The sequence below is a fragment of the Myiozetetes cayanensis genome, unplaced genomic scaffold, assembly GCF_022539395.1.
Source record: "Myiozetetes cayanensis isolate MyiCay16 unplaced genomic scaffold, myiCay2020 scf2-11, whole genome shotgun sequence".
NCBI lineage: Eukaryota > Metazoa > Chordata > Aves > Passeriformes > Tyrannidae > Myiozetetes > Myiozetetes cayanensis.
The window spans coordinates 100939319-100964220 of NW_026087411.1; the positions used below are offsets into that span (position 1 = coordinate 100939319).

At 37.3% G+C, this 24902-nt stretch overlaps 1 protein-coding gene across 3 annotated transcripts in view; it reads right to left on the reverse strand.

The window, feature by feature from the left end:
• Positions 1-24902, reverse strand: part of ROCK2 (Rho associated coiled-coil containing protein kinase 2) — a 105171-nt gene that overhangs the window by 37045 nt on the left and 43224 nt on the right. For all 3 annotated transcript variants that reach the window (XM_050315279.1, XM_050315278.1, XM_050315280.1), the window contains exons 3-7: positions 18310-18410; positions 11699-11836; positions 8903-9163; positions 3819-3963; positions 1244-1382 (exon numbers count right to left, since the gene is read on the reverse strand). In XM_050315279.1, coding sequence (XP_050171236.1) covers positions 1244-1382; positions 3819-3963; positions 8903-9163; positions 11699-11836; positions 18310-18410 — 784 coding nt within the window. The remainder of the gene's footprint in view (positions 1-1243; positions 1383-3818; positions 3964-8902; positions 9164-11698; positions 11837-18309; positions 18411-24902) is intronic.

The following is a 24902-nucleotide window of genomic DNA, read 5'->3' on the forward strand; positions in this document are numbered from 1 at the left end:
TTCATCCTCTGCCCCACAACTAACCCTGACACGTCTTTTGCTGATTGTAGCAGTGAAGTAAATCTTAAGAGCAACAAGAAACTTTTAGTTTGAACAGGAGAGTGTCTCTTGAAACCATGTACAAGAACAGGACATAAAAACAATGCATGGAAAAGTAGCAATAAATCACAGGGTCGATGCTTAGTCCTTCTTTAAGTGCTTCAGCAGTGATCACGCAGACAGAGAGCAAGCATCTGTTTCAAATAAATTGCTCAAGAACTGTGTTAAATATAAACAGGAAGACGGACACACGTAGTGGAAACACACCTCACCACATTTACATTATTTAATTCTACTCATATTTTCTCTCTACCCTTCAGCTACTAAGGGTGAAAAATGCTGTTAACTTAAGACACATCCTTCCTGAGCAACTGTGATCTTGTTCAGTAGAACAAACAATCTCTCTTTGAATGCAAAACCCATTATAAGACCCCCTGTTTTCCTAATCCCTCATTCTATATGCTCTGCTCCAGCCAGGTTCAGGCAATAACATGAAAGTATAAGAAGGTATCATCGATCCAGAGTTAAATGTGGAAGTACAGGATTGTTCTTTTAAATCAAAGAAATCAAAGATGATCTGTGCTTTCTCAAACTAAAGAAAATGTACCTGTTTAGGTCAAGAACAAGCTTACACAATTTAATTTCAATAAATGGCTCCATTCCATAAAGAGAAACTTCTACAGTCTATTTGTAGCCGAAACAATACCCTTGCAGGTTTGTTAGCTACACTTATCAATTAATGCAACAAAGCAAATACAAATGAAAAATTCAAACATTCCAAGAAACCTTAAACAAACTCATAAATGCATGTTTACTTTCAGAGAAGTACTTGCTTTCATTTTTCATAAGTAACACCCACACAGACATTGAGCATAACAATTCGGTCCCTGCCTCGGAACTTACAAATTACTTTCAGCCTTACAGGTTTGTAACTGTATTACACACTGCAACTGGAAGGATTTGTCCAGCACTAACTGTGTTGTTAACAAGAACTGTCAAAACTGCTCATAGAAATAAAATACAATACCTGGAAAAAACACCCCAAAAGAAAAACTAGAGAACAGAAGGTTGTGCAGAAGAGATGTGGACAGAGATTAGGAGAAGTAATGGAAGGAATTAATTTTTACAATGTACCATCCAAAATAAATACAACTGATACAATTCAAAATAAAAAAAAAAGTAACAGAACTATACATGCACTTACCTATCAGTTAAAAAGGCACAGATAAGGTTCTTCGCGTGTTTAGAGATTTCCACGTCATCCGGGAAATGTAATGAGTTCTTATGATCCATAATTTTACTGTATGTTCCTACTAGTGAGTCTGCATAAAAAGGAGTATCACCTGAAAATGAAATAGTAAACTGACTGTGATTTTGAGTCATGTAAGTTGAGTAAGAGAAAAGATACAAAGAAAAGTCTACAAGCAGTTTACCAAAAAGTCTTTTATTAAAAAAAAAAAAAACAAACAAAAAAAACCCAAAACCCACCAAAAACCAGTAAAATTAGAATGCAAAAATAATGTGTACTACTCAAAATATTCCTTCCCTAAAATGCCTGTATTAGAAACTACACCATTTTCTATCCTGCCTATCAACACCAAAATTTTGCCCGGTGAATTACACCTTTTGTTCTACCTGAAGACTCTCACTGAGTTTTCTAATTTACATGATGGCTGACACCCACACAAATCCCCACCTTCAAACGCTTCACGGGCAAAATGGACCACAATTCACTAAAGATTTGCTAATGCACGTTTGTTGGAAAGAATCCACCAAAGCTCTCTGAAGACCATTTCAGAGGCATGACAGGCCTACCCTGCCTAAGGCAAGTCAGCTCTGAGCAGAAGCCTTCCCAGTGTGTTACTGCACTGTTAAAGCCACATTAATAAATCTGACTGACAAATTACATTAGCTTCGGTGCCCATATTAACATGGCAGGTGGCTTTTAAAACCGTAGACCTTTCCCACCCAGAGGTTTGCAGTACAGGCTCTAAAGATATCTGCAAAGAAAACAGAATTAAGAAAGGTAAAACTGGGACAAGTGAAAAGAATTGGAAGCGATAAAGGCAACTGACACTCAAATTAACTGACAGCATTCTGGACTTACAAATGGTTCAGGTCTGTAATCAAGAAGCTGCAACTTTTACAGAAATGCTTTCTCTCAATTAATCCATAGGTTTAACAGGGAAGGTGAACAACTGATTTGCATGAGCTTGGCTCTTTTCTCCATCCTAGTGTGCTGTGTGCAGGCAGGGGATCACCTGGCAGGGCAGCCTTGCTGGCTGCAGCCTTCCAACAAGGAACTGAATATTTCAGAAGCCAGGTACATGAGAAAATGTATAAACAGACCAATGGACAAAAAACATTCTGCTTTCAAAAGAATATAAATGCAACAATCCTAACTTGAGTCTCCTTCTGTCATTTTATGGTATAATAAGGAATTAGTACACACCAGCTTAAACTAAACTCTCAGACTTTTAGTAAATTCATGAGGGTGCCCTACCAGTGCACTGCAGGTGGGGATCAGCGATACTTGCTACCGCCTCCCTCTTTCCCAACCTTCCTCTTCTCAGTTGTCTTCTGTCCCAGAAACAGCTTTGACTTTGGCCACACCCTAAAACTATCTAAAGTCACTGAACTATCATTAGGATTCATCCTGTGACCAACATTTTACCTTTCAGTCAAGGGCACAATAAAGTTTTCATTTTCATAATAAAATTACCATTTTCATTAGTACTGTGGCTTTACTAAAACCAAAACAACGGAACTTTCTGTGATTTCTTTGAAGTGTAAAGTTTTAGAAGACCACAGGCAGAATTTGATATGTGAGCATAGACAAAAATAGATGGAGAAATTAAGTAATATTTCTCTCCTAGATACAAGAGGAAAAAAAACCGAGGCTCTGAGAAAAAATTCTGGACAGCTATGTCCAATATTTTAATAACGGAATGATTTTCTTTATTGCTAAAATTGTTCATGAGAGATTAATCATTGTACACCACTCTTTTTTAAAGCCAAAGTGCCTTAATTCTGAAAGACATAGAAATTGTAATAGTTTTTTATATTCAAATGTCTTTCCTGGCTTGGGATACCAGAAGCATCAAATCTGCAATATTCCCAGAACATGCTGATTTGGATTTTTAATAATTATATGCTCAATTCCATCCTTCTATAATCAGTATTTTGCTACCAGACTATAAAACTGATCCTCACTATATATTAAGAGGCAGATGACTCATCTCCTTAACAGATTACATTCTATGTTTGTTGCCATAGCAGTCTGGTGTATTTTACTGGAAAATCCTGACTCAAGCATAGAAGAAAGAATCAAGCCATACTTCCACATTTTGACCTAACAGAAGACACTGACATGCTGTGGAAAAAAAGAAGAAAAGAAAAGGACGGTCCTGCCCTTTCCACTCCTTTCTCACCTATTTGGCCCTGCAAACTCAGCACTGCTTGAGGTGGCACACACGTTCATGAGTTGGTGAGGTAGATGACCCCAGTTAAAACTATTCTAAGAATTAGTTTTAAGCTGAACCGAGCCAGGGAACTAATCACTGAGCACGCACGCAAACAGCTGTCACAGCGTAAGAGTGACAGGGAGCAAAGAGATAGAATGAAGGAATGAAAGAGATAGAATAGGAATGAAACCACAGCATCAGCCAAAAGTCAGATGCTGTTCAGGAGGTACAACCAGCCCCTGAGCAGCAAAGTCCAGCTAAAGGCACAGTAAGGACTTAACAATAATCTCATTAGCAGAAGAAATTACTACTTACCAACTAACATCTCAAAAAGGAACACCCCTACAGACCACCAGTCACATTCCCGTCCATAGTAACCATCACCCCCCTGCGACTTCAGAACTTCGGGCGAGATGTAGTCAGGGGTTCCCACGGCTGTGTCACAGCGCACCATTCCTGTCTGTGACACAGAAGAACACAAACAGTTCAGTTCAAAATACTTCTGAGTCTTTAAACAATTCATCCATTAGGAGAGCAGAAAACCATACAAAATATAGCCTAAAATATTTGGTTTGAGGACTGTGTTTGAAAGACTACTTTTTTATTCAAGGAACATTATGGACTGAAATGACATTGCCTGGTAACGTGCTCACCCCTGCCTACTTCACAGTGATTTCTCTTGATCACATCTTTCCAAAAGTGACCCATTTTATTATTTTTACTATTGATTTCAATATGAAGCTACATACCATACCAGACTGCTCCTTTTCTCATTGAATTCAGGGACAAACTTTAGAATCATTTTGACAAGTTAGGAATTCTAGGCCCTACATAGCAGATACATCAAAATTTTGTCCAATTCAGACAATAAATCAAGTTTTAAGTAAATTTTTATAGTTAAACGTTGTTTTTTAATTAAAGACAGGAAGAAAACTAAAATGAAAAGCTATTTTTAAAGAATAGGAAAGCTTTTTTTGATATTTTTTTTAATTAACTAATTACCACAGTTGTATTAATGGAACGATTCCTCATCCCCTTTGCTTCATGCTGAGAGACTAAAAATGCAGGGGCTAAGTGACGCAGAAGCATCAACCAGATCTGCCAGCATTCTGGTTCAGAGTTATAAGCCTTGTTTCCTTTAGTCAAATTCACTGCATTCACTCCCGAGAGACCAGATGGATGAATGAAACGAAATCCTAGATGAAGCTAGAGAAGTACCAAAAATACACTCATCTTTTATTCTGTTTCTCAATCTGAAATCTTATCTCAGTCATCTTAAATAGTTCTTCATGCATTTTGCCATCAGCATGAAATTCAATGTGATCAATTATGAATATTGATAGGGAATGTTAGTAGCAATAACTAAAGCCAAAATACATATTTAAAGAAAGTAAGAGAAATATTTTGTTTTGGGAATTGTACTGATGTGTAAAACTCACACACTATTCCTTTTCATACACAATATGAACTGTCAAAATCTTTTATTTCTGTACTAAACCAGAACACAGAGTCATGAACCAGCACGCAAAAACTAAAGCGATGACTAAATATTGTAGAGACGTACTCCAAATGTCCTCCTGGTAAATACCTATCATCTTCTACAACCCTATGCTAAAGCTGAAACCTGAAGAAGTTTTAACTTCTCAGTTACAGAATGAAGAGTAGGTTAACTTTTGCCTTCTATACTATGGATGAGATAGCACCTAAGTTATTCATTCCTGGGATGAGAAAAGTAATGCTTTTCAGAAGACTTAATGCATTCATTGGTCAAAAGAAAACGTAGACAAACACATTTTAACAGTGGGAAATAAACTAAAGCCCAAAGGCTCCAAAAATCTAAAGTTAAAAGCATTCAAAAATGGATCTGGCACATGGCAGGAACAACTATTTGAATATCCTGCTTGTAACAGCACTCTGTGCACTAATCTACATGTCTTCTCTGAAGCTTAAGCCTCTCTTGCTTTGAGCTCAGAAGGAATTGCTCTTGGGTTATGTAATTCTGCTCATCTGTGGCACCTTAATGAGGCCTTCAACACTGGTGTGTGCCTATCTCTTCCTTATCCACATGCAAAATTACAACAAGGAAAAGTCTGAATTTTTCCTCAGCCAAGACTGGCGGCTGAAGCCACCTGAATCCCTCCCTAGGTAAGGAGATTCTTTAAAAACAAAATAAACAAAACAGTTCTGGAAGATTTCTCTGAAGACTGCAGCTTTAGTCACAGCCTCATCACCTTGACACCTAGGCACTTAAAAACACCCCATTTCCCATCCCTCTATAATTAATACACCAAAGCAAGGACACTTTTTATTATGTTACAGGTGTTGATATTTTATGAAGTCTTAAGTAAACAAAGCAAAGGCTGTGCTAAAACCGGCCAAACCCAAGTCTGGCTGGTATGTAGCAACAAGGAAAGTTCTTTCCAATGACATTACAGATGCTAAAGAACCTCATGTAATAGTACCTTAAGGTTTCAGATGAGATGCCAAAGAACTGAACAGTAAAACAAACAAATATTTCTACAGTAAAAAGGGCCTTGCTTGCTAACACCAGTTTTCAATAGACTGTACCACTTTGAAGCACATGGAGTTGGTTGTACTTACTCCCCATAAAATTCTACCTTCTGTCTCAGGAACTAATCTAAAAATGCATTCACAGATCATAGAACAGTTTGGCTTGGAAGAGACCTTGAAAGATCATCTGACCCAACCTCTTGTGGGAAAAGTAGACTATATAAGATTATGTAGCACCTTGACCAACTGCATCACAAAAAACTCCAGCAATGGGGATTCTACCATGTCTCTGTGGAGGTTGGACCATTATCACCTCCATATACTATTTATTCCCAAATTTCTGTTCCTCTTATTTACACACTTGTTCTTTCAAAGAACTTGAGCATTGCTCTGTATGTATTTCTAAGTCCTGGATACCTTTAATATCACCATCAGACTCGCTTCTATGACCTCTGGCATCAAAGGCAAGTAAACAGGGATGTCCTCTCTGTGTAAGACAAGGCACCCTGGCAGTCCCTACATTCCAAAGAGACCTAAATGATGCTCTTTTCTCTGGACAACTCATTACTCCTGTGTTTCAAATACTAAGCTTCTGTTTTATGCCTGAGCAGCACACTTACTATAACAATTCTCATACAAAGCTTCCTGTCAAGAGTCTCAGCCCAGTGTTTTACCCAAAACTTTCCTCATCACCTCAAAAGACCTTACCATATCGGAATACTTAAAGGGAACCACAATTTCTACTGAACCTCTGAGGCCAACTCTATTCTTTATTCAGTAATAGAAATACCTTGTTGCAGATTTTAAAAAAGGTAACAAATTTTAAAAAAACCCCAACACTCAACACCACAAACTCCCAAATCATCACAACTGAGTTAGATAAACAGAAGAGTTCCTTTAATGCTGGAAAAGATCACTAAAACACTTAGCAGCAACTCTTTCCACATAGTGATAAGGAGGAATTCTGCTGCAACTGTCAGGTTTGGCCTGGCAGACTTAAATGAACACTGAATTCAATTGCACAGCAAAGGTCAGAAAAAAAACTGTCTAACCGAACTGCAACAGAATTTTCCTGGCCTATTGGCAGCATAAGGAAGATACTAATGTGCACAACTGCTAAAAGAAATCCAGATCCAAAAAAATAAAAAGGTATTGGGTAAGCTATATTTTCTAGAAATCAGCCTGCCAACACCAATATTATATTTACACAGCTGGGATGTGTTCATGTTTTGTAAGAAGTAGCATGAGATTTGGAGACAATCCAGAACCTCTCAACTTCTAAAGCTTCCTGTAAAAAAAATTTTTGCCATTCCACTGAGTCTGAGAAACACGAAGAACTTAAAATGTAATCTTTTAAAAAATTAACTTCTTTAAGAGATTACTGGTCCATTGATGATGGCCAGTCTAAACTGGAGCTCACTGTAACTCTTTATGAGAAACATATATGCATTTCTCATATTTACAGTATCGTCATCCACATTTTAGTACTCCATTCTTTTAACAACAGCAGCAAAAAGGAAAATGGAAAAAAAAAGGCCTAGGTCCACCATTTCTGGGATCTCTAAAATAGCATAGAGAATCCCCCTTTCATTGTAGATTTATATTATGAACTTTTTGCTGCTTTTTAATTGTGTCTTCAGATAACAACAGATTCCCTTAAGACCTATGGTCTATTGACTCAAAACAAAGATTAACTTTTTTAAGGACTGAATTAAGAGACCAAGTACTACTTTTGATTTTTTTAATTGAAGTAAATGCTGTCCCCTAGAATACAGGCAAGTAAATCATCAAAGTAGAGGTGAACATTCCCTCTGCCTTTAGAGTAACAACAGTTATTAAAGTATCAGCAAAACTAAATAGACTGAAATTCAATAAACAGCTGCAGTTGTACAATGAAGTTAATATACTGGTAGGTGAAAAAAACCAACCTAACCAGAGACAGTACTTCTAGATACAGCTGAGAAGACATTAATTTAATGATGCAAATGCAAATTAAGTAGGTTGCGGAGATTATATCAAGCACTGCCCAAACAATACAAAGAAAAATCTAAAACACTAAAGCAAGTAAGCTTAAAAGGATAACCCTTGCCAATATTAATACAGAAACCTTTCAAAGGCCAGGCAAATCATAACACCTATTCATACACAGGGTTTTTTTAGAATCTGTTAAAATTTTTCACAGGAAGAATATATTCTGTAATTTACCGGCTAACATTGTTTTTCAGGGAAGATTTTAGGAATGCAAACTACAAAGGTAGCTTTGTTTTAAAGTCTCCTTTGACTAACGAAGTATTACGTCCTGTTAAAAAATATTCTTATGCAATCTCTGTATTTGACTGTACATGGTAAAATCAGGACAGTTAAAATGCACGACATCTTGACAAATAGCTAACAAATTTTGATGAATATATCACATACCACTGCTGCCCTACTGCGACCTCATTTGAATGACCACTAGAGGATGCTATGGGAACAATTACACACAGGAAAAAAACATAGGGACTGTATCTTGCCTGTAAAATAATTTCATTTACAGAAAAATGTCAGTCTATGAACTGTTCCAAGGTTATTATTGTTGAAACTACGAGTTATCTCGTAAGCTTTTCAGACATTTGGCAAAAAAAATGAACTCAGAAATTCATAAACACGCGTGCTTTCAGAAACAACAAAAAGTAAGTTTACATCCTTCTTCTGCGTGACAGAACAGTTTCGAATAGAAAAAATTACACTATTTAAAGTACTCATATTTAAAACTAGGAGACAAGAAACAGCTTTCTAACCAGGCAGACCATTTGATGAATATTCTTTCGTGTATTATAATTCGTAAGAAAATAACCTTTTTTAAATTACAGTTTTATATATAATAAATTATTCAGTCGCATACTTACTTCATCCATTTTCATGCAAGTGCCAAAATCTGCCAGCTTCAGATGCCCATGTTTATCTAAAAGCATATTGTCAGGCTTCACATCTCTGTGTATCAAGCCCATGGAGTGAATTGCATCAAGAGCAAGAACAACTTCAGCTGTGTAGAACTTGGCCCATTTCTCAGGCACATCGTAATTGCTCATAAGGTTTACAAGATCTCCACCTGGCATGTATTCCATTACCATGTACAAGTACTTGTCATCTTGAAAGGCACAAAATAGCTGCAACATTAATAAAAAAAGAAAGGAAAAAAATGCAATTACTTTTCAGAGACATCTAGTAAAAAGAATAAAGCCCCTTATCTTGAAATTTTGTTAGACCTGAGAATATTAATTATGATGGTACCTTGAAATTTACTGAACTTCAAAATCCCCTTATCTTCATTTTTAAGAAAGTGATAAAAGATTTCCTGATTATTTTAATAATAAAAGCTTTTATATATATATCTCCATGTTTCTTGGCATTAAAAAGCATCACTGAGTCAAAATGCAAAGTATCAAATCTGAGAAAGGGAGTATCACATACTGATTTGAAAATACCTCAATAGTGAGCAGCAACTTTGACTATTTCTAAATTGTCTGTATTATAAACTCCTTAACTCTGTACATGTTCACAAAGTCACTGATTTTGTCCTAAATCAACACATATTGAAATAAGAATGAAAACTAAAATGTTACTGAAGACAACTATAACACAATACAAAGAAATTATCCTTAACAATAAAATACTGATCTGATATAGGTTGCAGTTAGAATGTTTTCTACTGGCATGACAGTGAAAATAAGTTGTCTCTTTAAAATGTATTTCAGACCTAAAGTGATGAAGATTTTAGAGATCTCACCCAGTGATCATCAGGTCTGAAAATAGCCCAAGCCATCAAAAGCGTTACTATCAAAAGTTAAGTGACTGGTGTGAAAAAGTCTCTGAAAGTCTCACCTTATTTCTCAGGGAATACTGATCTTTTACCTTCAAATCTAAAATTATTCACATCTTTAAATTACACACACAAAATTTAAAAGGAACTGAAAAATAGGATGTATGGAAAGGAGGAAGTGAAAATAAGGGAATCTGTGGAGGATGAGGAACCATGTAAGGCAGGTATGTTATTATGGAGATTTGACTTTTAGATTAAAATTAATTGTATAATTAGCGACAGAGGACCTAGATTAGAAATATATATTTTAATACATATATATTGCACTGTATTTGTTTTCACAAATGGATAATATATGCATTATATAGTAAAATAATGCATTTGGTCATTAAAATCAAAATTAAAATCCAAAATAATATCTGTATTCTCACATGTAAAAATATTACACAATAATAAATAACAGCACTATGCCTTTATACAGGACTTTCATTACTGCCCTCAAGGGATTTAATTTAAAAAAAAAATAAATTAAAATTATCTAGGGCTCTGGTATAATTTGTTTTTCACATTAAAAACAAGACACAGAGAAGCAGTGTGATCTGTCCCAGTTTCTACCTCAGAACAGGAACTACATTTTCTTCAAACCAGCTCGACGTCCTATCCCACTGGACCACATTACCTAAATATATCACACTAATACACTTTACCAGAGAAGGCACAATCGCAACTACACTATTGTTCATTTGCTATTTGCAAATACAGACATACATTTATATCCTGCTTGTGACACTTTCCTTTGAAAATCCATGTCATGCCTTTCTCGTTCCTTTCAACTGCATGTGAAAAATAAAAATAATTCCTGACAACTAATTTGACTAGAACAAAGAACTAAATAAAAAAAATCATCTATTTGGTTAAGTATTTCTGCTGAATATAGGCAAGGGCACAGAACATGCTCAAAGAACAAATCAAGTAAATAACCAACCTTGTAAAACGTTTCCTGCATGAAGGTATGAAGAATATATGGAAAGCTTCAGGCCAGTCTTATTAAATACACAGAAGCACAGCAATATACATGAGAGCACTTAAATGTATTAATTATTTAACAAAATTAAGTACTAACAGTTTCTCCAAGCACATGCTTTCACTACCCATTTTATTAACTGCTCTGATTCACCACTTACAACAAATGGCAATATTCAGTAGTGATTCCTCCCAAAGGTATAATTCACATTAAAACATCATGATGATACAGGCCATGAGACAGCTGCGAGCAACGGTGCTCAAGACAACTGAAGAAGCCAACTCTCCATTACCTGGATATTACTTCCAAGCTGAGATGCTGTAACTGGCCACCAAACAGAAGAGAGTTTAGCAAACCACTGCTACAACCACCAGTCTTGCAGGATGTGCACACCATCTATGGGTGCACACTCATCCATAGACCAAACTGCTGATGAAAAGACAGCGACTATTTAAATCACTCTTAATACTAACTGCCTGTGATCAACTGCCTGTATCGGGGGAAAGACTAGAAAAAAATATTGACATTTATTTCTACATTTCTGTACAGATTTTTTCTTAGTTGGAAAGATAAATTCCCTATTATTCCAAATAATTACATTGGTATTTCTAAAGTCTGTTTCATTCTGGTTTTATGATGCATTTGTGGTGACTAAAATGTAAATTAATCTACTTTCTAACACAGCCAAATAATCAAAACTCAGTGAAATTGGTGTAAACATGTATTTGTAAAGAGAAAACTGTGATTGGAGTTTAGATGTAAATTCAAAACCAGCTCAAGACTGGGAAATATTTATTACATCATCATTACTATTGCTGTTATTATTATTATTGTTTTACTCTTACATATCTTCCTTACCTGAACCACCCACGGACTGTTGGCGAAGGCCATGATATCTCTTTCTTCCCAGAAAAAGGCTGAATCTGATCTCTTGATCATCTCAAATTTACTAAGAAGCTTCATTGCATAAACCTTCTGTGTCATTTTATGGCGAACCTATTGGTTGAGAAAGAAGAGAAATAACTTTTTGCAAATGCCTCAACACCAGCACAATATATTTCTGCTGTGTGCAAACTGCTTTCTGGGATGCGATGCCTCCAGGTCTTCATACACCCGCTTTCCTACACAGTAAGGATTCGAGAACTTCCAAACTTGGAAAGAAAAGCTTAACAGCTGCTCAAAAAAATCCCCATAGCAGGGGTGGAACAAGAAGGATGCCAAGTGAAGGAAGATATGTCAGAGCCTGGACAAGGGCTGCAGCTACCACTGCAATCCCAGCAGAGGAGCCACTGGGCCATGAGCAGGAGCTCCTGGGAGGTGCCTGTTTCTTTGAAGATGCACGAACACAAGTATATGACAATGAAAAAAACCTCCAAAAAAACCAACCCAAAACTCTGAATGAGAAAAGTACCACCTTTCTCTAAAGACCTGGACTGCTCTTAACATTTTCTGAGTGAACGTGCCTACTTCAAATCACCCAGAACACTACAAAGATAAAATGACTGTGTTTACAGAAGAAAAAGAAAATATTATTCCCCCATCAAAAGTTCGATCATGTAAGGAGAAATAAAGTCCAACTCTGATTTTATTTTCTTATTCTGAACACTATCTAGCCATTGAATTCATTCATGTTAGAAATTCCACAAAGAGTCTGCTTCAGCCTCTGCCTATTTTTATTTTGCACCAGGTAAAGATTGCTCCTATTTCTTTCTTTTCCTAAATAGTTCTTAAATTCACCTTGAATGGTGCAAAATTAGTAATACAAACCTTACTAAAAAACTGGAATGAAAACTTCTATGGAAAAACATGAAAATATTTTTGAAAACTTCATCTGAATGCAAACATGAAACCAAATCCTTAAATTACACACTGCAGTCATTGCTCTGCTAATTAAACAACATGAAACTTATGCTGCTTTATGAAACAACTACTAAAGGACCAGGTTTTTAACATTCTTGAGTGTTCCTTACAGAAATCAGTGTGAGAAGTATTCAGCTGTAAAATGTCTAAGTCAGCAGAAAAAATAAATTAACTGCACCTTAATGTTTTGCATATTTTCTTCCTGTTAAAATAAAAAATTCAGTGCACTAATTTCTGAAATCAATTTGTGAAATGCACCAGAAACAGAAGTTATGATTTTCTGGTGCATTTAGAACTCTCACATTTAGTAAAATAAAGCAGATCTCCTGACCTCTTAGTTTTGCACTAGTTTAATTATGCTACTTGAAAGAACAGAGGGTTTTTCTGAACAGCTGTAAATGTTCCAGGTCCATTATGTCTGCAGTGCAAAGCTTCAGAGAAGCACCTATTTGGTCTACAAATCTGGGAGTCTCCTGCTGCAGAGGAGCAGTAGAGATTAATACTGCTGAAGGAACAGAAGTATCAGTGGAGGGGTTAATCTTGGAAAGAGTGAGAACATGAACAGAAACAGGATTATTTAAGAATTTACTTGAAATTAGGGCTTTTTGCTTTCAAGATATAGGTGCAGAGGTTTTATTATTAGTATCTTGTATAGTTTATACTAATAAATAACCTCCAGCCTAACACCAGAACAGAAACAGGAAATCTACCTTCATTAACAACGCTATAAGCATATTTTAAGACATTAACAATTAGTCAGCTAGGGAGGATGTCCTAAGAAAGGGCTTTGAAAATTAACTCCTTCCCATTTACTAATCCCACATGGGATTATTTATAAAGATTTGGTGGTACACCACAAACTATATTCCACAATGTAGAGCTCTTGTAATCCTGCCCAAAACCAGAAGAAACAAAAAGACCAGAAACCACACAAAGATACTGTTTAATTGAAGATGCGTTTTCTTGAAAGTTCATGTAAAGCTCTGCAATGTATTTAGTAGTTTACAGTTCCTAAAATCGGTGTGCATTCTTGCATAGGTGTAGTTAGTGTAGCCTGCCCTTATTTAAAAGAACACCTATCTCCCACTACTTTGGGAAAAAAATTGTCAAAAATTAGCAGAGCCTGCAACAAGCTCATGCACGGGAGAGGCAAAGTAAACAGGGGTGGGGAGACCTAAAAGCATAGCCTGTGCACCTCTCTAAAGTAGTGCCAACAGGTTATTAGTTGGCTAAATTACTTCTTGAGAAAATTTCAAGATAGGTTCTTTTCTCCGTACCAAAATCAAGGAACCAAAGCAATAACTGGTATGGCACACCCAGAGACTGAGTGTGTCTTGGCACACCTTGCAGGGGAACAGACCTACCGCTGGTATTACTGCTTCTATCACCACCGTGGCCCCTGGAGACAGCCTTTTTAGCTGCTAGTCACTGTACTCTTCACCCAGAGCTATATTTGTACATACAGATATTGGCTCATACAGCAGATTATTCATGTATTAAACTGTCATGATGTTTCAATTTATTCCAACTGTTAAAAGGACCTGCCAAATTTAAACTGCAGCTCACCACAGTAACTCTCAAAATAGGTAGGAAAATCCCTTCATGCCATTAGCACTGAGTAACATGGCCTCGTTTAACTCATGAAAATGCATTAAGAAAAAAGAATTTCACTTTACTGTGCCTCAACAATCTAAGACTTTCAGTAAAGGGGAACACACAGAATGCATCCATAATTTCTACATCATCTACACCAGAACACAATCTGTAGGCAAAGAAAGTAACATACCCATTTGAAGTTATCAGATTGAATACGCAGCATTGGCGATGGTACTGTCTCTTTTATGATTAAAAGAAAATGAAGATCCTAGAGTGGAGTTTTGAAATTAACTCCAAGGCTTGAAGTAATCACAAGTATCCTAAAATACTTAATAGAGCCATAACACATGACTACAGATAGGGCACTGAAGTTCATATCCTGACAAATTTTCAGGTAGTAAATCAAGACTTTATCTACTTTACTACAGAGTTGCACATGAGCATTGGATGTGGAACTAAACCTAATAAACAAAGCACTTAATGGAAAAAAGCAAACCAGCACCTGTTTACACAGGCCATGACAACTGCTGGTTTCCAACACTAAGAAATTACACAGTGAAGACTGACACCAAGACCACCCTTTAGCACCCAAACATAGGAAAGCATTAGCTTTGCTTTAGTTTTCTCTTCCAGTACATGACCAGGTCAGTCTGCTGTGTCACTGCAACATTACAGTCCTTCATGGTTAGACCTGGGAGAAGGAACTAAGGATAAGTTTCAATTTCAAATCAAGAGGATTTTTCCTCAAGTGAAAACAAACAAGAGGCACTCAGGATGTGCTTTCATAAATTACTGTTTCTGCATAAACCACAAGTAACATATTAAGCACCATAATTCAATTTTTCTGTCTGCCCAAACACCAGTCACTTTTATTCACGGCACTACATAAAAGAAGAAGTGGTCTGGCAGCTGGCAATTATTTTCTTAGCTTTCCCCATCACTACAGACCCAGCAAAACCAGAGACCAAAGCTCAAGTGTAGAGTTTAATACTTCTGGAGCTATAAGGAAATTGTTTTTCCACCAAAGTCAGATGCTCAGACCAGAGTCATATGATCTCTCTTTACTGGACTGAATTTTTTTAATTTTTTGGAGGGGAGAGGAAGGGAGAAAAGTGAGGCTTTTTAAGTACAATCTAACTGTAAGACACAACAGTGGAGAATGTGTTTCCCTTTTTTGAAAGACTCTGGAAAGCTGATCATTCCACACCACTTCAACAAGAAAATGCTATACTGTAGCAGAAGACACAGGGAAAATAAAATTAAATGACAAAGGTCATAACTGCCTATTTTATGCTGTAAATATTACAAGCCAAAAAATAAGCATACTAATAATAACCATTAGAAACATATAATAAATATTTGTGCTGCAGCTACCTAAGCACAACAGCACACACTGATAACAAAACATTCATTAACTCACATAGTTAATCATGTTTTATTTATGGTTCTTTCTGCATTGAGTCCCCACTGAAGCAAATTTCTATTTTGATCACAGAAAGTATTGCAAAATATTTTGCTTACTGCAAATCCATCATCTGCAACAGTGGGGTTAACATTTTGAGTGAAGTAGAAATAGATATAGCTTAGCTCAATAGTTTAAACTTGTATCATACCTTGTGAGGCAAAAAATCTAGGTATGTCTGTCCACATCACCCGCTAATATTAGTTCAGATCTGCAATTGTATTTATTAGCCCACTGCTTTTTAGCTGTGTCGTGGTTTTGCCCAGCTGTAATGTTATGCAGTAAGACTGCATAACATTATGATTTCAACTTATATTTTTACATTACAGAAAAACTGTGTTCTCTTAAATTGACATAGAGTACAGAATATACACAAGTTCCCCTCTAGTACTAAGCATTCCTTCCTTTTTGAAAGGCTTATTAAAGAATAAAAATCCCAACATAACAACAATGAAACCCAGAAACCATTATTATTTAACCAAGTTATCAAGCATTTTGCCATTTTCATGGTCAGGCAAATGAAAAATAGTTTGTCTTCAGATCCCTCAAACTGCCTAACTACAGCATGGACACTGAAAAATCATCTCTTCTTCAAAATCTAAATTGTGCATGACATGGTGAATTAAGAAAAAGTTTCCAGAACAAATCAAGAATTTCTATTTGACATGAAATGATGAAAAGAAATTAAAATTATTTAGAAAAGCCCTTCTGTTCTTTAGAAAGACATATATGAAAACAATGTATATTCATTTTTGAAGCACATCAAAAATACAATTCTCTTGGATCTTTCCAGCAAATATGTGACACCCAAAAAAGACACAACTTCTGTTACTGGGATCTTCTCTTTTTCATCTCACCCCCACTCAACAAATGGACTTTTCACTGACTTCACATGCAAGCGCATGAAGAAGGAGAGTCTCTATTTGCTGCTACAAGTGGACATATATAAAGATAAAAATATCTAATAAAGGACTTTAAAACAAACATTTGATGTGTCTGTCAGTGAAAAGACGAGGAATAGTCTACGTTCTTACAAAGCTCCCTGCAGCAGCTCTTTCACACATTCTTGACAGCATGGATATAAAACCATATAAAGATATATATATATACATATATATATATTAAGTCTTGTCAGAAAATGGGGATTTTTGGAAATACTCCACTGCAGACTTCATACATTCTTCTGGATAAAAACAAAGTGCAAATGACCCTGATAAAAATAGGTAAGAGGGTGCTACATTCTCATGTTGCCAGACTTGGATGAAGGTGTCTCAAAAATAAAACAAATGAATAAAAATTACTCATTGAATGTTGCTATCTGCCGCATTAATCACATCTAAATTTGCAAATTACCCTTTAGTCACGCAAATAGTTTTAGGTTAGTCACAGTTTTAGGTTAATTTTAGGTTTTCTTCCCCAGTTCCAATGAATTTCACAAACACTAATATGGAAAATACAAAGAATTTTATAAATGGATCATAAATGTATTACCATTATACACTGTGTACCTTCTGTAAGCACTTCACAGCTCAGATCTAACCATAGTCCTCAACAAAACCCCAACACATCTTTGTATTTTCCAAAATTCTTATCTGTTACAAGACAATATTATTTTTCCAGCTACCTAATGCAAAATTAGCACACCACAGTACAGTGTCAGTTCCATGTCAAAAAGCAAAAGGGTAATTTTTGTTACCTTGTGGTAACAAGATAACAAGCTTCAATTGCTGCAAATTAGTTGCTCCCCTTTCCATTGACTTGCTCCACATCTCTCTTCCACTAAAAATGCTTACAGAGAAAAGTATCCTGTATGAGCTGGTGCACAGTTATCTATTAGCTCATGATAACTTGTCTCTAGTGTTTGTGCTTCAGACTTTATTTGGTGCTTACATCCAAGCTTTTTTCAAAACTGACAGATCAATACATCTTATGTTCACATTTTTGTGTCACTTATCACACATTAGGACTTGAAAGGCTCAGAAAAATCAAAATTAAATGAAAATCAGACTATGTGTGATACACCAAGGTTTTTTTTGTAGAGTGCCTTTTTTTTAACTAGAATTTCTCTACAATAAAAATTTACATAGTAATCCCATTCTTACTTCAGATATTATACAGCATACAATGTTGAGGGGACAATGTTAAGAATTGAATCTTTTAAAAATCCTGAGTCATGTCAATTAAATACAAACGCAAGCATCACAATTAAAAGAGCAAAACAAAATTCTTTTGTCACACTATATACTTGCTCTTTTATAGGAAGGCTTCAGGCATTATTACACAGTGAAGCTTGTGGCCAAAAAAATTTAGAATTGTGATGAACTGCCTTTTCAATATTGATCAAAGGATAACAGTTTCCCAAGTCCTTCCCTTCTAATCCATCACATTTTAAACTCAGATGTACTGTCTACTATGTACAGAAACAACCTCAATGCTACACTGGAAATAACACTTATTCTTTTTAAGAATGCATTTTTAAAGCATGGAGAATTCAAGAAGGTTTTGGCTAGAACTGGAAATCTCTCTAAACATTTAATCATTACATTCTTACCAGCTGCACTTCTCCAAAAGCCCCTCTTCCAATCACCTTTACAACATCATAGTCTTCAGCTTTCATTTGTAAAGCTCGGATTTTTTCCACAATCTTCTCATCTAAAACAAATCAAATAGAAGTTGTGATAATGCATGCATTAACAGAATACAAGAATTTTCTCTATAATTTTTCATTTAGAATAAAAATAAGCTATTTTCATTTAAATGTTCAGAGTTTTCTTGATAATTCTTGAAATCTGCAGTCACTCTTAATATCCCCTTTCACTATTCTTTGGAAACCATTAACCCTCTACCTTTAGCTGTAACAAGTGAAATGCCTTTTGGATTTTGCTGATTCTCATTTCACACCTCTAATAATCACTCACAAGCTCACAAGAAGACTCTGGTAATGAAGAGAGGCAGAGATGCCTGTTGTGCAGAGGTAGAGGACTTGGTACACACAAAACCACTGCAGCTGCAACCTGCTCCTACACACACCTGGAGGGTTCAACAGCACTCAAATGGTGAGGAATATAACATTCACGTACAATTATAGATCATGCAATGATATGTCTTCAGATCCACTAGTTCATTCCATACAAAACATTGATTCAAGTTTACATATGTGTATGTAACAGCTGGCCATCTCAAAGTGCTTTTTGGTGTTCACTACACTTCTTAAAATGATGTGTACAACGCTCTATTCAAGTATTCTCTGGTACAACATTCTGCAGATAAGCTCTGACGGTCAGTATGTGTCTTGTTGGCAGTTGTGAGAATCCGTAAGGGAAACCAGTGAAATTCTGATCTCTGACAAATTCTAAAAACACACAAGGTCCTAGACTCTTTAATTTTGCAAATGAAGCATGCTATGAACGCATTCCTGGTTAAATGCATTTTTTAAGTCTATTCCTATTACAAGGACAAAAGATAATGGCAGCAATGAATGGAATCCATAATACTGGAGGTAATCTTAGGCATGGCAAGCCCCCCCACACACATTGAGAGGAAGCAAAACAGAGCAAAACAGGTGGCTGGAGCAAGAACTCTACCAGGAAAGAGTGTGAAATTGTATGAAAAGCTGTTGATGTTTATATTCAGAGAGGAGTAGAGGTGCATATTGTGAGATCCCTGCTTAGGGTTAAATACCGTGGAATTTGATCCCTAGAAAGGCATGAAAGAGGATCTCAGATCTGAATACAGGGGTATAAAAGGATCAGAGATACAGTTAATCCAGTATGACATTGAAGATGACAAACTCTGAGGAAGTTAATGATAATGAACATCTAGTAAATAGCTTAACCATTCCTACATATTTACAAAGAGCAGCTTGGCAGGCTACAAGCAATGCAGGAGATGCCTGACCATCAAGAATATTTATTTTGTTCCAAGCAAGAAGTAAGCCAAATCAGGGAGGCACTCTGATCTATTACTCACAAACAACGATGATCTGGCTCAGGAAGACAAAGTATATGGCAGCCTTAGCTGAAGCAACTGTGAGATGATGGAATTTAAGACTCCTAACAGAAATGAGGAAGAAAAATAGCAGACCTTGGACTCCAGAAGAACAGACTACAGCTTGATTGGGAAACTCACTGGCAGGATCCTGTGGAAAGCTGCTGTGAAGGGCAGAGGAGTGGGTTGATCTTCAAAGATGACATGTTCATAGCACAAGAACAGTCTGTTCTAGTTAGCTAGAAATTGAACAGGAATGGCAGGGGGATCCAGTCCAGCTGAATGGGCAACCTCTGCCTCAAGTCAAGCACAAAAGGCAAAGGTTTGGACCATGGAAGTAGAGATGTCCCAGACGAGTATTGAGTGACTCGGCAGGAACATCTCAAACAAGCAAAGATAGAATTGGGAAAGCCAGGTTTGGCTGGAATTGAAACTCAAATGACTTTTTTGCCTCAGATTTCACTCTCAAGCTCAGCTCATAGGCCTCCCAGCTCCTCCAAGGTAATAGTTGAGGGTGGGGTAGCAAAGTATTGCATTAGGTGAAGTTAAAGACCAATAAACCAACTTGACATACACCAGGTCATGGGACAGGATGCATCCAAGTGTGCTGAATAAGCCTGTAAACACCATTACCAGACTGTTCTCTGTCACCTTTGGTGGCATCTTGGGGAGGCTCCTGATTACTGGTAAAGGGCAGATGCCATGTCCTTGTTCTAGAAGGGCAACAAGGAGGATTCAGAAAGCTACAGGCTGGACCAACAGCCTGACCACACTGCCTACAACAAGCACGGAGCTAATCCTTCCGGAATCCACTTCCAAATACTTGATGGACAAGAAAGGATAAAAACAGCCAGAATGGATCTAAAAAGGACAAACTGCATTTGATTAACCTGATTTCTTTCTATGATGAGATGTCTGTCTTGGTGCACAAGGGGAGAGCAGTATATACATCGTTTCCTATACTGTAGCATGACTTTCAACACAGATCTCAAAGCACCTTTGTAGCCAAACCAGGCCAATGTGCATTGCACAGAGAAGTTACCAGGTGAGTGGAATACTTGCTGGAGTCACAGTTGGTGGTTTTAAGTTCAAAGCTGACACACTGGAGGGCAGGGTGGCTTCTAGGAGTGACCCAGACAGGATGAGTAAATGAGATGACACGAAGCTCATGGAGTTCAACAACAGCAAGTGTGGAGTCCTAGAGCTGGGACGCAACACCACACGACAGTGTAAGATGGCACTTTGAGAAAGAGGACCTGACAGCCTTGGTGGACGATAAGTCAAGCAAAGAGGAACAAGCAGCTAGCCTTTGCAGTGACTGTGTACAAGTCTAAATGGGTAAATCCATAGCCAGTAGGCTGAGGGAAATAGATTTCCTCCTCTATTTGTCTCTTGTGAAACCATATCTGGAATGCTATGCCTAACTTTGGGGTCCTCAGTGCAAGAAAAATATCAAAACATTCCTTAGCTTCATGGAAGTCCACCAAGATGCTTCACATGGTACTCCCAGAGAAGCTGAGAGAATTGAACTGCTCAATTTAGGGATGAATAAATGGTTGGCCCCAACAATTCAACTGCACAAGGACCTGGATGATGTAATATAACATCTGAACTCGTTTGACTTTGAGCAGAGTTGGACCAGTTGACCTCCAGTGATCCTTCCTAACCTGTGGAATACAAAAAGGCTACTCAATCTTTCTTCTTCTGTGGGAAAGATTAGATGTGACAGGGAAGGGGAGAGATTAACATTAATAACGAGGCAATAGTCTGCTAGTGAAGCTGTAAGGACAGAGGCAATTCAAACCTCAAAAAGTAAACAAATTTGCTACATTCAGTGTACCAATAAGTCTGAAGTAATCCAGAGTGTGAATCAGGAAAGTTTAGACAGGAAGCACAGGACAGCAACAGTGCTTCACCCACACCAAGTTTATTATTTTGTTAATAATGTGAACTAATTTTGCAAATTGAGAAGGGAAGACTATGCTTGGAAGCTTATTTAACTGCAGATCGGAAGCTCTGGCACAAGACAAATAATAATAATAAATGTAAATTCACAGGAAGCAGCAGTAGAGAAGGAGTTTCAGTAAAATTCAAGGCAGAGAGAATGCAATTTCATGTTTGAACATATCTCATGAGGGACAGGAATCACATGAATTTATTTTCAAATGTTTCTAAGATGTTAAAAATATTTTCAGATGTGTGAAATGAGATGGCAGGTATTTCAACGCATTGAAAAACTAGTGCACAGTTTTACAGAGCTCAATTTCTGATCAGAAACTCAAGGGAATATTTCTGTGTTCAAAGTAGAATGGAGAAACTAGAAACCAAGTTACTACAGCTCCAGTGAAACTCTTTAAGCATTAAATACTGTGATTAAGCAATGAAAAACCCAGTAATATATGAAGCAACCAGAAGAGGAGTTACCAGTTTTATCATTCCTGTGAAATGCGGAGAATGGAGAAATCCTACTTGCTTAGCTAAAAGATAGGGTAGAATAGGATAGAATAGTGTAGAGCCCTGTCAGTAGGAAGGACCCACAGTGGTCATCAGTCCAACTGCCTGACCACTTAGGGCTCACCAACAGTTAAACACGTTGTTAAGGACACTGTCCAAATGCCTCAAACACTGACAAGCTTGGGGCATTGACCATCTCTCTGTGAAGCCTGTTCCACTGTTTGACCACCCACTTGGTTAAAGAAATGCTTCCTAATGACCAGTCTAAACCTCCCCTGGTGCAGCTTTGAACCATTCCCACACGTCCTGTCACTGGATACCAGAGAGGAGACCTTTCTCTCCGCTTCGCCCCTCTTTAGAGAGCAACGAAGTCACCCCCTCAACCCCTTTAACTAAGATTTAATAATATTAGTTAAAAATAGTATCATCTAGGGATGCAAGTGTTGTGAAGGTATCAGTTACGTAGATGGACTGTCTATTTTGGCATAAAATTTTACAGATATGGAACAGATAATCAATGCATGGAACTAATCTGAAACAAAAAAACTGGGGTGTAAGAAGGCAAGCTTAGATTAACCCCGAAGCCCTTTCATAATTGCAACCCATGCTGGATCATATGATTTAGTTCACGTATCACATAACATGATCTAATTCAAGGTGCAGGAGACCTTTCCAACAGTAGCCTTTTAGTAGAGTTCTGAATTCCTGGAAGATTTCACATGGGTAAGTTTGCAAATTTTTGGTATCTGTATGCACTGATACTACAAATGTTATCTTACAGCCTCATGAATTTGCATTAGAAGAAAGCCCAGCAGAAGAAAATGTTAAGTTTAAAGGAAGGCATTAGATGGACTCTCCAGCCCCAGAATATAATGGAATCTTTTAAAAATATTGTGACATTTGTGTAAAAGTCCTAAAACATGAGAATATCATCAACTATGACTCAGTTTTCTTCTTTAACACAGGAAAGACCAGGAATGCTGGATACTAAGAATGTTTAAAGACAGCTTTTGATTTACTGTTTAAAAATGGTACTATAATCTTTAAAAAATGAAGTTTCACTTTCTGAAAGGACAGAGTGTTTAGATCAGTCACTGACAGCTGGCAGCAAGAATGTGGCTCAAGGTTGCAAATGCTTGTGAAAACAGAAAAAATACCTGACTAGGAGAGTAAAGGGGGATGGGGAGAAGGAGAAAACCTTTTTAACCACTGCTTTTTAAAGTTTAAAAAAAAAAAGTTCATATGAAGGTTATTTTCTTAAAAAAAAAAAAAAAGAATGTGTATCAAGCAGTTCTGGGCTGTGTATATATGATGAATAAAAACGCAAGGAAGTGCAATTTTACCCCACAGATCAGTCAGTCAGTCAGTGAGTGCTGCTGTGGAGCACGTTAAGTCAAAAGCTGCTGCCCTAGGCACAAGTCCAGCCTAAAGTTAAATTGAAGTACAGCCAGGAAGTGCTGCAATCCCACACCCAACCAAAACCAAACAGAAAGCACAACAGAAAGACTGAAGTCATTAGGTGTGCATACATAATACCTGGTCAAAGGTGTGTGAAGAACAGGAAGCTGTTGGAGACCTTGCAGAAGCAGCAGAAACTAGAAAGCACAGCTTCAAATAAGGCAGTGCTTCCACCCTCCAGATAAAAGAGGTGGGCACAAGAAATATTTTGACTTGCACAGACAAAAAGAGCAGAAGACAGGGAAACAGAAGGTAGCAGCCCTCTGGCTTGCAGAGAGCAGATTCCTTAATGAAAATAAGGCGGATGGCAGGACTGAATTGCTTTGTATCTACCAAGTACCTAAATGGAAAAGTGGTTAATAACACTGACATATAACTTGTTTATACATCTGAGACATTCTGTCTTAAACACTATGGCTTCCATGCTCTGCTTGGGAAAGTTGTTTATTTGATACGTCTCCCATCCCTACTCTTAATAGAACAATGTCATTAAGAACGGAACTGGAGCCCAACCTGCTGAGGCAACAGCAAAGACCTGGCAAGGAGTCATCTAAGAGAAGCCAAGAGAAAACCAGAGGAGCAATTAGCTCCTTAATTCAATGTGAGTTCTACAGTGCACTACATTTTTAAGAGTATTCTTGGCATATGACATTTCACCAGTGTGGCTGGCAGGAAGCAGGGAGCCCAGAGAGCTACAGCCATGGCAGGCACTCACACCACACCAGATAACGCATTTCTGTTGGTGACTGCACGGCTGGAACATGATTCAGCAGCTTCAAGCGACACAACGAAATGCAAGGGAAGGAACCAGGACTGTTAATTTGGAAAGAAATTAACCTTAACGGATAAAACTTCCAAGTAAGTAGTGTCTGCCTGGAGAGGAAAATGGCAAAAGCAACTTCCTAGGAAGTTTATTCAAGGGGTCAGCAAAAATGCTGCACAAATGTCACATCTGCACTAAAAGTTCCTTCTACTGTAAATACGTCCATTGCCGTTACACTCTGCAAGTCTGCCAATCTACAAAATATCAGCAAATCATTTCAACAACACAGGTTTCCAGTTCTTGAGTGATGCTGGATAACGCACAGGAAATTACTGACCCATTTAGGGAGTCAAGACTTCTGGATTGGACCAGGCCTGTTGATGGCACCACTCCCTGCACCGCTGCTTGGATTACTCAAAATCCATTCCTCGTGCCCTTCTATTCCCGATGATAAGATTGTAAATGATCAAATATTTTCAACT